Source organism: Molothrus aeneus, chromosome 7 (assembly GCF_037042795.1).
Source record: "Molothrus aeneus isolate 106 chromosome 7, BPBGC_Maene_1.0, whole genome shotgun sequence".
In the NCBI taxonomy this organism is placed as follows: domain Eukaryota; kingdom Metazoa; phylum Chordata; class Aves; order Passeriformes; family Icteridae; genus Molothrus; species Molothrus aeneus.
The window spans coordinates 9,142,665-9,156,612 of NC_089652.1; the positions used below are offsets into that span (position 1 = coordinate 9,142,665).

The 13,948-nt window shown below is 42.9% G+C and overlaps 1 protein-coding gene across 1 annotated transcript in view; it reads right to left on the bottom strand.

Moving 5' to 3' along the window:
- TMEFF2 (transmembrane protein with EGF like and two follistatin like domains 2) overlaps window positions 1-13,948 on the bottom strand; it is a 124,497-nt gene that overhangs the window by 50,582 nt on the left and 59,967 nt on the right. The window contains exon 5 of the mRNA XM_066554015.1: window positions 1,411-1,507. Within this exon, the coding sequence (XP_066410112.1) occupies window positions 1,411-1,507 (97 nt within the window). The remainder of the gene's footprint in view (window positions 1-1,410; window positions 1,508-13,948) is intronic.

Here is a 13,948-nt window from a genome sequence, read left to right on the forward strand (position 1 = left end):
CTGTGAATTTTGATATATTAATTTCACCGTGGTTTTGTTTCTACATTGCACCACCAAAGCTCTCAAGGACAACCAGTCAAGGAGACAATGAAAATCGTAACACCTGGGGTAATTTTCTTAAGCAAAGTCAACATTAGGCAATTTCTTACTCACAAATTTCATTACATTACTGAAACCTATAACCATGATGCACCTTGCTTCTGTTTTTCAACACCACAATTCCTTTTGATGTCTGAAGCCAGAGCAAGGACTCAGTGTTTTTTCTGCTTCAGGTTTTTTTAAGGACTAGAACCAGAGATTACTAAGAGGCTGGCAAGACAAAACCAAAAAGAGCATAAATGGATAACCATGACCATATTCCTGAGCTCCTTCACTCAACAGCAGAACTGTTCCTAATTTCATGCCTGAGCAGGGTGCACGGATGCCTTGCCTGGGTGGGGTCAGCTGCCCAACACTGGGCCCAGCTATCATGCTCACCATCATTTATTGACTCCTCTCTGCTCCATTCTGATTCTCCCCACTAGAGCTCTGGCCTCAGTGTTTTACTGACGCCTCACTGAGTAGGTTGTGCATCCATCCTTTAGCTACCATTAGCTCACAGCTCCAGAGGCACCATCCAGACAGCAGCTCTGACATCTGCATGGTTATTTTGTTCTCTCTCTAAATCTGTTTAGTTACTTAGAGAGAAACATGAGGTGTGGCATTAGGGCAGTGTTAGAAATACAGCTCTGTGCATAGTGACCTATTGGCTGTTCTAAAATCACAATGAAATGATTAGCTCAGAGTTGGCTTAATGTAACTTTGCATATATCCTAGGCAAAATGAAAAATAAAAGTCTGAGTTGATAGAATTATTTCCCTTCAGCTTTTGTAATTAAGGTTTAAAATAAAAAAAATCCAAATAATTTTGAAACTCCTTTTAAAAAATAAAAATTAAAACAATTTCCATTGAGAAAATGTCTAAATGTACACTCTCATTTTTTCAAGCAATTGAGGGCAAGGTTTTCAACTCCAACAAAATAGGAAAAAGTGAGACAGATTTCCCAGCCTTTCTAATGCCACACATGAATTAGCATGATGATAATACTAATGATACTTTTTAACTGGAAAAGCTTTAGGTCAATTATTTTTCCCAATTCTATTTTTTACTGAAGTATGAAGCTGTAAAACCCCAGATGGAATAAAATAAGTTATAATGGCAACAAAATGGATAACTGTGTTTCTAAACTTGGTCTAAATCGTGCATGTTCCAAAATAGATTTTTTCAGAGTGATAACCACCTTAGTCACTTTGAGATGAATCTCTGTGTGCATAAAACAGAGTATCTAACATTTGTAATGCTTTCCAAACCACAGTACCTTTAAATAATACAACATTCATTAAAATAGAAGAGTAGAGCAAATTACTGTACCAAACATCCTCTGCATCTTCATCGCACTCCGCCCCGAACTGGCAAATGTCACAGGTCGATGTCTCTTTTTGATTGGTTTCACCTGAGCCTTCATTGACTGTTTGATGGAAAGCAGAAGAATATACATTAGTAAAGACAGCACTGTAGCAAAGCACTTCTCTCTTTCTAGAAAAATCTATTCACTGCATCAGCTTAATGCGCTGCTCACAAAGCCGACGGCCGGCCAACAGTGCTCCTGAGCGGGCCAACAACACAGAGATCTCCATGCTGCCTGTGACAAATCCCCTCAGTTACACAGTTAAAAGGAAAACCAGAGAAAACCCCTTCCTTTCCCCTCTCTCCTTAATCAATGACCCCTTCAAGCTGCAGCCCAGGAAGGTCATGTCCCCACTGAGCCTTGCCACTTTGTTCCCTAAGAAAATAATGGAGGGGCACTGATAGCATCACATGCTGCCTCGTGTCCTTTACCCATGAAGGCCTTGAGGTGGCCCCAAGGGGATGCTTTCCTCGAAAATGTTTTGAAATTACCTGCCTTGTGGTGCAATCTAGTCCACTCCAAAGGCAAAACATTTTTCTCTGCAGAAGCACAGCTACGAGCCCCAAGGACTAGTTATCTCTGGCAGGGAAGATTTAGTGCTGTCCAGAGGAGAGGACAATCTCCAGCATAGGTTAAATTTGAAACCAGGGGGAAAGTCAATGCTGATATCTGCAATTGTGTAAGGTTTGTACTTGGCCTGTAAGCCAAAAACAAGAAGGGACTAAGGGGAAAAATCAAAATTTGAGTGTAAGAGGACTGCAAAAAAATACTAACAGCTGAGTACTGAAAGACAGAATGAGACCACTAAGGTAGGCACCAAGAAGAAGGTTTGTTAAAAGATCCAAAAGAAACATTATCCATGTTTCTACTGAAGTGTATAAACACCCTTTGGTATCTTTTGAAAGATGCCACACTCCAGCAAAGCATTGTACCCAGTGATATCCTCCTGCCAGTTGCAGAGTTATTAAACCAAGGCAGACTTTAAGCATCAATCAGCTCTGTTCAGACTGATGATGTTATCTGCACCTCTGCAGTGTCACCTCTCGAGCATTTGGAGTCAGCACCGTGGTGGTGCAGCCTTCTGCACACCTGGGTGCAACCCACCAAAGCTGGAGTGTGTTGGTAGCCCCAGTGACACCCACTGGACAAATCATCTGCCTGATGTACATCCAGGTTGTTAGCAGAGGCTTCTGTGTCAGGGGGCTCTGACTTGGAATCAGCTGCTTTTGTTATTTATTCAAAAAAGGACGAGAATCCCAGGCTTTCTGAAAGCTGTTTGAGGAGAAAGGGCTTTTGCCCCTAGAAGAGCAAGGCTGACTCGAAATGCCTGTTTTTCAACAAATTTGCCTCCCTATCCTGGACATGTTATATAACCTCTGCCATGCTTCCCACTATGTGATAACAGGAATAATATCATTTCCTCCCAACAGAGAATGTGGAAACAAGTATATTAAAATACTGTGATAAGCTTAGATACTACAGTGATAGAAATCACAGAAATACCAAAGGTAGATCTTATCTAAAATGCTTTTTTCCTGAGCCTTAATATAGTCAAAGGACGTGTTGGTATTTTTAGGTATGGACTATGCTGCATTAATTTCCTATCAGTCATGCTTGAATTTAGACTATATTAAACTGAAAAAAAATTCACCTATGAAAAGCATTCTGATTATCTGATTATCCCAAAAGGAAAAAAAAAAAAAAGGTAGCTTTGCTCTATTTGTACAAATTTGCTCACCTTTATATCCATAAAATTCATGTATGAAAAAACAAAGGGGAAACCAGGAAAAACACACTCTGGATTTTTGTTCTACTGTGTCATCAGGCTTTACAGGGAAGGGCTGAGCTGTGGTTTTTCTGTTTCCTTAAATGATTGAGGCTCACATGTTATAAAAGCCAATGTATGAGGGTGGACAAGGAGTCCAGGTGCCACATCCTCACACCATTAGCATCTCCACGTGCTGCCCGTGTGATTCTGGCCCCACAACATCACAAGGCTCATGTGAGATCCTCCCCACCTCCCCTCCCTGCAGCTGCATCCAGGCCTGCAATGTTTCATTTAGATTTTAAACAAAGAAATCTCTTTTACTGAGGAGATAACTCTGACAGCCAACCCAGGCAGGGGATTTCCAGTGGTTAAGATTTTAGGCAGGACATGTAACGAGTGACTATGGCACCTATGGGCAGATGTCTTCTTACAAGAGCCAAGCAGTCCTCACCTATCAGAAACATGACAATTGCTGCAGTTCAGGAGGGTGAGAATATATACTTTATGGAATGGAGCTTTAACTTCTTTATTTTGTTATTCTGCAAATAACTTCCCTTGCATTTCCTTTTAATTTAAAACATATGCCCTGCTCTCTTCCTCCCTGCAATGCTTCTATTCATCACTGCCCAGCACGTGCTGCTTGGCTGGGGACCTCACACAGTCCTACATCACAGAGTAAGTGAAATAGCTACTTAAACCATTAAAAAAGGCATTTGAAAGACAGAGCATGTTGAAGAGCAGTAACTGATTTGGAGAAGATCATCCACTCTATAGCACATTGCAGTTCTGAATTTCTATTTGAAAATAATAAGTCACTCCTTCGTATTTTTCTGAAGGAGCCCTGTGACCAGCTTTCCACAGTCAATGTGCATGTTGTCATTAATTGTGTAAATGTGCAGCAGTCCTTACTCAAAAAGACAACTGTTTATCTCCTGTTTATGCTCTTTCTGTTGTCAGTAATACGGATAACATTATTCTTTACATTGTTTATAGGTGTGTTTTCTCTCCCTACACAAACATACCCACTGGCATATGCACCCACACCCAGAGCTGACACACACAGGGCTTGTTTTCTCCATGCTGTGCAGATAACTGCTTTGATAAATCAGACATCTTACAACGAGTTATTTTCCCAATATTTCCTGCTGCTTTCTAGCTTGAGGACTAGTGGATGCTTATTTTCTAAGGTGACTCTTTTTTCTTTTTTCCCCCTCACTGCACTTGCTGATTTGCACTTCTTTTCTAACCCAAATGGAAAAAATTGTTAGCAAAAAATACTCTAGTTTCTGGATTCCTCTTCTAAATCAGAGAATGAGTCTTCTTCTCATGCATGCTAGGTAGTTTTCATATTAGCAACTATTGAGGTTTTAACACCAAGGCCCTACAGGAACATAGTAGGGCTCCAGGGCGGCTAATCACTGAAGCCCACCACTTATTACTCACACAACTGAGAAATTTTAAGCAAGATTATCAACTCAGTGTCCAAAGAAATGTGCTAACAAGGGTTAGAAGGTCACTAACATTACTTGAAAGTCACTTGAGAGACTATGTCAATCTCCTAAGCAATATAAATTCTCAGCTGTGAAGCACACAATTTACAGAGTCAATGGACTGTGGGAACCACAACAGCTCCTGTTTTAATCATTTGGTCCTTCTCTGGCATTCTCACAGTGCTCTGATGAGATAGCTGTGGTTTCAAGAATGTCTGTATTGTTTGCAGGTCCCACAAGAAAGAAACCATTTCTGAGGCATTTTACTCTGTCTCCCTAGCTGAAAAAAAAACAGATTGAAAGTATCATCAATAGATTGGCTTGACCCTGTGCTTATTTCCTGTAACATCAGGAGAAAACTAGAAGCTCCTAAAATGCCCACTGCCACTGTAGCCACCTCTAATTTCTTTTTACATTCAATCTCTTTGAAGTCTTCTGTAGGTACAGACCTACAAAATGGTTGTAGCTACAACCCCAAAAAATCATACTAGGACTTCAGCCACACAGCTTCCCAGACTCATGCTCTATGGATCAGTGGTTTAGAGGTTTTAAAATGTAGACATCAAAATCTCTGTGCTTGAGCTGCTGAATAACCCTTGCTCAGTGTCTTCCCAAGGTGCTTGATGAGTGGCAAAGGCAGGATGGTAATGAACTCCTGGCAATTTCCAGAAAAGCAGCTCCAGTGGTATGGTTAGGGGTATGCAGAGCATCTTGGTCTGGTACACAAAGTGCCACAGGGGACATGCAGGTACCTTGCCCCACAGACCACACTGTGAGGAGTGAGGGGTGTGGGAAGAGTAGCTGGGGAGCCATGGGAGTGAGAGACAATCAGGTGGCAACACTGGCTAGACACAGATCTTTGAACCTCTCTTTGCTAACAAGACTCTGAAGGTAATAGGGCAAACTCAAGAAAGCCTCAGCTCAGTCTTCACATAGCTTTTTAGGACTATTACAACAATCCTTGTTCAATGTATTTCAACTACACAGGAGAACACAACAAAGAAACAATATAAAACATCACCACATGCTTGAATATACAAAATACGACTATAATGAATTATGAATTATGACTACTCTGATGTAGTCTTCCTTTGATCGATGTGATCAGACACGTGCTTATCACAACCCCTGATTCTGACTTGACTCCTCATAGTGGGATATCTTTGCTATTGTTGAAAGGAAAACTTCAAAAAAAGGCTTGCTCTAGCTTGTCCTAACAGCATACATGCTTGTTTTCACCTATAAAATCTAGGTAAAAACAAAGATCACATGGAGATGAGAGTTGATGGCCATTTTTGTATTGCAGAATGAAAGACAATGTGCAAATTAAAATGTAGTGGAGGAGGATGATCTTCAGACCAGCTGAGGCGATCTTAGGCTTCAGTCCTAACAGGACTGCTCTGGGCAGGTGAGAAGGTGAGTGGTTAAAGTGAGAAAGGTCTAAGCAAGGAGGGCAGAGAAGCCAGCAAGAATTTACTAAATGTGTGAGAACAAGCACTACCAGACAGCTAACAACACCTCACAAACTGCACCAATAAAAGCCCAGATGCTGCAAGCGACTTCACTCTAATCAATAAGCCTTTTTTCCTGAAAGCATTAGCTCAGTCAAAACCTGCAAAGTGAGAAAAATGAAGGGTGCAAAGCAGGGGGTCAACTCGCCAATGGCTCTGCCCTCAAAGCCTGGCAGAGGCTCAGAACGGCATTACCGTCACAATGAAAGGAAAATGGCCTACAGGATTGGTAATAAATTCAAACTCTGACGTGCCTTGCCCTGCTTTACTCCTGCCAGCTGGCTCCATCTCAATAAATACAAATTTGCCCTCTCTCACACGCATAAACACTCTGGGGAAATCATTTATTGCAGGGAATACAGTGTCTGTGCCCAGCTCAGGACCCAACACAGAACTTCTTAATATTGAAATGAAATATTCTCCTTCACACCAACATGCCTTTGATGGTTCCTTTATAGCACCACAGGTGAGTCCTTGAAACCCCCTCTCTGCTATATGGCCAGGTGATTTAAACAGCACTGGGGCTGTGCCATACCTGAGCTGGCTGCCTGGGAAATTGGAGCTCCTTTCTCAGGGTTTATACTGCCTCAGGTCCCATCCTTGGATACCTCTGCCTTGCCATTCTCAGGCAAGTGCTGGAAAAGGTTAATGGGATGACTTTAGCATGATGTAAATACCTAGCAGGGTTTTTGAGGAGGAACGAGATGCACCCAGCCAGCTCAGATTGCTGATAAAATGTGCTCTTATCTTATTGCTAAAGACCATGTAGATAGAGCCTGGCACTGCTTTGATGCCAGTCAGACTCAATTTGCAGTGTTTTTCAGCTCTTGTGATTCTCAGCTTATGTTTTTTTTCTTAAAAATCATAACCAGTGGATTATCTGAACATATAAGGATCTCAGTTTCCATGCATATATTTGTTTTGTAAGGTATGCCTAAGCTTTAGAGCGGTGGTGAAAATGCTTGTGATTATAACTAACACCAGGAACTCTCATGTTTATAATTTTTAAAAACTACTTTGTAGGGCTGATTCATGATTTTTCAGTGCAATGCTGAGTTGATGTCAGACAGGAAAGCAGCACTTCTGGAGCAGCTCATCCCTGCGCACAGCCCTGTGAGCTCCGCCACACCTTGTGTTTCTGCCCTGGATATGGAGTCTCATAGTGCAAGAAAACTATCTGGGAGTGCTCTGAGTTTGGGGAATAACGAGTACAAAAATTGTTTCCCATTACTACTAAACACTGCTGCTCTGTCTTTAGTTTTTACCTCCTGTCTTCCTTCCTGGCATGCCTTCTAATTCTCTTGGGTCAGCTTTTCTTTTCCCACCACCCCCAGTTTTCCAGTGGCATTTTCCCAAACACCTGGAGCAGCTCTGTCAGCCCAGCTGGCCCCTTGCTCGGCCCAGCTCAGCAGCTCTGGAAGCTCAGGAGCCTTCTCCAGCTGTCACCCTGCCTGGGGGCTCCAGGGTCTCCCCTGGCAGCATTCCCACTCCCTAAAGCTTGCTTATCATGGCTGAAAGTGGCTGGGATGGTTAGGGTTTCCCAGGAACAGCGCTGCTCCTCTGCACCTGCCTGCCTGCAGCTCTCTCCTTCCAGCAGGTGCTCCTGCAGCATCCCTGTCTGAAGCCAGGCCATGACCCTCCACAGGCCTCTGCAGGGACTTGTCTGCATTTCTACAACCGTGGCCAGGAGGGAATGGACTCAATTCTTACTCAGAGTGTATTTATTCTAAACAAACACCACTTGCTTGTTGCTGTCTCATGCATATTCCTGCAGCTCCCACAGTGCATTTGATAAAAAATTAAAAGCGATTAGTCGAGGCCAGTTTCTCCTAGCAAATAACTCTAATGGTGTTACAAAAGGAATGGCTCACTGAATAAAACCCTATTGTAAGCTTTCTGAATGCTGACATGAAACAGCTGTGCTTATTGCATCATTGTGTGGTCCCCCTACAAAATTTGATGTTTGCCTGGTGTCTGTGGGCTGCCAGCACTGCAGATTTGGGTGCCAGCACCTTTATGAAGGTGTACAATGACCGGCACTGACAGTATTTGCCATTGTGAGGAAGAGTAGGTTCATTTAACTTGGCCAAGAGCTTCTCCTCATAAACAGCTTTGAGTAAAAAGCCAAAATAGCACATGGGGACTATTCATCTCTGCCTTGCATTAATTTAAAAAGAAGCCTCACTTCCTTGAGGAGAATTTTCAAGAAATAGATACATCTTTTTGGAAAAACATGCCTACAATACTGCCAAAGCTTTGGTGGCATCAGTCCCTGCTTTCATGTATTTCAATATGCACAACAGGACAAACAAAATAACCAAGTGGACATGGCCACAGCTGAGAGGATGCAATGCCATGGGTCACCAATCAAGGCAATTATTAAAGAGCCTGGAAGGAAATGACTGTAGCCCAAATTGCAAGGACCAGAAGATTTTTCAGGATCAAGGAGAAATAAAAAAAGATGATGTCTGATTCCTCCCTCAGGTTGACTTGCCTGGCCACACAGATCATTAACCTCAGCACCGTGTCAAGGTAGGTAGGAAGCTGCAGCCCAGGAAAGTGCCCAATATCTTAACGCTTTTCTTATTTGTCAGAAAATGGCCATCACAGGCTACCCTGAAGCAGAGTCACGTGTGAGCTGCTTCTGGCTGGCTGGTCCTGTGTGTCTAAAGTCCTGTAGATGGAATGTATGGACTCCATACATGCTGGAACAACAGTACCTACAAATTCTGTGAAGAAATACTGCACGAGGGGTGGGCTCAGTTAGAGGAATACGAGGCAGCGCTGCCTTCCTCTGTCGGAGAAGATGTTACAGTTGGATTTAAACCACAGAAATTACCCATCTGTGCTTTCCCTGACCTCTGCCAAGAATTCACATCCCACCTGAGGTTCTGAGCATTTTCATTCATTCTAGGCAGAGAGAAACCCACATCACTGAATTTACAGAAATTCAGTGAAAAAAATAAAATATCCAAAGCCATGCTTCCACAAAGCCTAAAATAAACAAGTCCCAAATGAGTGATGTGACTTTCCAGGGCTTTCCACAGTGAAAGGGTGCTTTTGCCAGCTTCCTACCTGGTGGAAAGATTAACAGAAGTCTTAAATGTGAACCCTTACAGCTACTCATCTTTCAAGAAACAGAATGAAAGGAACAAAGATAAAACCTAGAAGAGCTGTCTGGCATCCACTTGGTGACTACTTCAGTTTTAAGATCTTTGTCACTTTGCTATTGATTTAAGTCTGTGTATCCCTTTGAATATTAGTATGGCTAGCAAGATAGCAATATCATACATAAAAATGTTCTTTATTCCAGAACAGATTAAACTCCCAGTGGTAAAAGAAGATTTAGGTATCTCTGAAGATTTCTTATCTCTGTGCAACATAACTCTCTAATGGTTCAGTGCCTTGGAGGGTCATATGAGATCACTTATCACATAAATCAAACAGGTGGCAGGCTATAAGAATGGAAGCCTATAGCAATTTCATGTCTTTGCTTGCAGACATCAAATCTATCTTTTAGGCAGACTATAGAGGAGATAATATTCCACTCCATTTAAGCCAGTGAAGAAACCCAAATCTGGATATTAACCAATTTTTGGGAAGCTGCTTCTGGTCTCAACCGCACCATAATTATCTTGGGAAATGACTGGTTTTAAATCCTAAAACATGGATGGCAGACACTGGTCCTGGTTTTAATTTAGACTAAAGCTGCTGTAAAATCACTCTGGCAATGGAAGGGAGTGCCAGAGCAAGTGAAAGTCCAATTTAGTTGAAAGTCCCATTTACATAACCAGCAGTGTGTAAAGTGGATCCACTATAAAAATGACTTGGATCTACCTTGGATGCAACAAGAGGAACAGAGTTTTCTTCTCCCTTCCCACTTTTCTTCCATGTAATACTCCTTTCTGTGGTGTAAATGCAGGTTACACACATGTAACATAGAGCTGGAGCTGCCATGGGGCTCAGGAGCATCAAGCTTGAGTGCCAAGCTCATTTCTTGAGGGGTCTCAAGTAGCAGGGTCTCAGAATGGGACAGTTCAGAGGGGAGCCATCTCATCACTGGGAGTGTTGAGATGGCTCCTGAGCTGCCTCCTCCTCCATTAGCTCAGTAGATCCCCAATCTCCCTTCACAGCTCCTGCCCCAGAATTTAATACTTTTGCAGTAGCACACCCTGATCTGAACCTCTAAACTGCATAACCAGGGCTCATCCCTGAGTTTGCTCCTTTCCGTGTGAGAACTCTCTTTAAAAACAGAAATAAAGCCAAAATGCGTCTCAGAGCTAGTTAAGACATCCCTCCTGACACAAGTGAAGGTATTTCTGCCTTCCCAAGGCTGTAGGTAGGGAGTCCTTGGGTCTTTGCTGCAGCTGGGGGTGCACAGCAGTGCTGGCACCTAAAGAACTTGACAGAAGCTGAGATGAGGGCAGCTGCAAACCCTCCAAGTCTTGCTGGAGGGGATACAATATTTATGCAACACAGATCATATCTTTTACATAACCCTACTCTTCAACAAACATGAAAACATATGGCATCAGTTAATTGCATGAAAATATTTGGTAGGAAGACAATCTTTCAGGACAAATTGGAAAAAAAACCCAATCAAGCCATTTTCCCCCTTTTATTCCCATTATTAGTGGGCAGGTTGAAGCAGTGCATGAGTACTTAAAGCACTCCTTGGTTTATGCAGTGAAATAACTGTGCCCAGCACAATATCCATGAGAAACACCAGCAGCACTGCTGCTAACCTAGGCAGAAAGGCAAGGAGCTCTTGAATGGGTAGCACAGCCACTCCTGCAAGGGTGGCCAGCATTTAGGAGCAGGAACCTCCATGAATCAGGTCTGTGAATAAACAGGGGATCTACTTTTGTGCTGTCACCCAAAATTTACATGACTGGCAGAAAAAGCCTCCCAGACCTCCACTAACAGAACAAACAGGCTGAGTGTGACACTTCAAACTCAGCCTTGAGTTTGAAGCAGCAGAAAAGCGTGGATTTGAATCCATTAACACCAGAACAATGCTGCCCTTCTGAGTATAATTTTACAGACGTGTTTATGATATAGGGGGAGCCACATGGCACAAAAGGTTTAAACATTTAATCTCACTTAGCTTCAATACACTGCATATACAGAAAATTGGAAGCCCAGCAGGAAAATGCCAGATTTCATTCTCACTTAGTTGTGATTAACCTTTATGAGCTCGCTCGGAGTTCTGTCACCTGTGAAGTCACTCGGGGCATGCAGGCTGCAAAAGCCCTGGCTTGCTGCTTTGGCCAGGGGACCACAGCTGCTGAGCTTGAGCTCTCCAGGGGCTCTGCTGCCCAAAATGGGGGCACTCCCCTGCCCCAAATGGCAGTGCACCCTGCCCCTGCATTCCCTGAGTACGGGAAGTGTAAAAGGGACTGTAGGGAATGAATGACCTGGAAGGGAATCGTCCCTTTTTCTCCTGCAGCTGAGCCTTCTTGGCTGAGCTGGGTCCAGTTGAGAGCAGCCTTACCCCAGCAGACAGACACAAGGCAAACAGCTGATACATATCACACTTTGCAAATATGCTCTTTCTCATTAATACTGATTCCCACACACAAACACTTTGGCTATATTCACTGATTGCATTACCATTGCAGAAGTGTAATTAACAAATTAAAAGGGAGGATTGTGATTCAGTTTAATTTGGGGGAAATCTTTAAATAAATAAAATAAGAAAAGGAGTCTGATGAGTCTGATGTTTGAGGATCGTTACCCTCTGCTATTTGCTTTAATTCTTTGGACATGCTCTAAGAGAAATGCTTTCCCTGAAACAAACATGCCTGAGTAAGCTGCAGTGATGGCTACATGGGTACTTAAAGAAAAAACAGTGACAGAAACCTCACAGAAATTAAAGAAATCCTGACAGATGCTAGATCCAGATACGAGATTGCAAATGAAGGTGCATCATCATGGAGAAAGGAAGGGGGGAAATGCCAGCTGCAAGGTGGTCAGACTGATCCGAGACTGACAGCTTACTCACCCAAATTTATGAAAAGCAACACAAAACATGCACACTGCCTGCCCACAAGTATTTGTGGAAGAAGGGAAAGCAGAAAATCCCCCTTGCTTGCTGCCCTTTCAGATCCTTGCATGATAAAATAAGCCAGTTCCACTGAGTAAATCAATGTTTGTGAGAGCAGTCAAAACTCCTAAGCTAAAGTTAGACTGAATTTCTCTCCAAACACCAGCTGAGCACTCCTGGAAGAATGGCTGTGAAATGATACATACTGCCCCTCACATTTCTGCCAAAAACACCTTTCAGGTGATCTAATATTATGAGAAACCATAATCATTAAGGATTGATCATGCTAATATAATTTTCTGGATGGCTTATTAACCTACTAAGACATGTTTTTCTCTACTTCCCTTCATTAGCAACAGAGATAATTAGGTAAGGACAGAGTAGCAAAATTGATCATATGCTACTGCCAAGGGGGCCAGAGAATGTATTGTGGACATTCAGCATAATGTTCTCCAAACTTGAGGTGCATTAGTTTTAGTTAGTACCATAGCTATTTTCTGCCTTTGATACAAGGATTCTGTTACTGTAGATATTGTGCAACAGGAGCTTATTTCTCTCATATGCCAAAACAGAATTTTCTTTTTCCGTTAAAGATCTTAGCACAAAATGAGATGAGACAGGAAAACATCCCCTCTCTGTCACAGACAAGATGGCCAGGATACACAGAGCAGCACCATACCATCTCAGAAGGCTTTAAGCATTCACCCACATACACAGTAACACATTACCATATCAGAAGGCTTCAGGCATCAGCCCATACAGAGTAACACCATCTCACTTCAGAGGGCTGCAAGCATCTGCCCTGCTTGTTCTTTAGCCCAAGCTTTAATACCTCTGATTGTTGATGCCCTGCACCTGTGTGCCCTCTGTTCCCTGTGGTGGTTGGTCAGTGCCCCTGGGCACTCCCTGGCTCATTGCTGTCAGTGCTGCTCACAGCTGTGCCCATTGGGGATGAGGCTGGGCCACAGCCCCACTCCCAACCACCACAAAAACTGTGTGCCTATGCCTCTCAAGGTGTCCTCTCCTTATTTCAGTCTCCTCGTGAAAGCAGAGCAGCTGCAGAGCCCTGGCTGGGAGGCAAAGGAGTGAGTTATACTGTCCTCTCCTGGGCAATAAGCCCCAGAGCTCCAGCAGCCCTGCAGCATCAACTTTCCCCCACCATCCCACTGACCTGGCAAGTGCCTGTAAAACCCCAGAGAGACAAAGGCATCACAGCCATGGTAAACTTTAAAATATTGCTCTAAAAATGTGAGCAACTGGCTTTCCCTGAGCTCTCCCCCATGTGAGCAAGAGGCAGCTTTCTGTAGATAAATGCATTATAGGGAGCTGAAAAGAGTTGACATTACAAACTTGGCACTCTGATGGTGTCCTGTATGAACAGGGAAAGGGAGGATCTGCCAAAGCGAGAGCCAGACTTAATATAAAAAGCATCAACTCAGCATATTGACCTTATTTAAGCTCAAACAGCATAACACTAGAATACTTAACGCAAAACTGTCACAAATATTCTTTATTCTACATGCACATTAATGTTTTCTTTAAATATGCAATTCAGTTGATATCTGCAATCCCCCCCTTCTTCAGATGCAAAATCCAAAATAATGATTATATCAGTCATTGCTTAATACATTCAACTGTGGCCCTGATTTTCATGCATGAATGGTCATTTACATATCATTACCCATC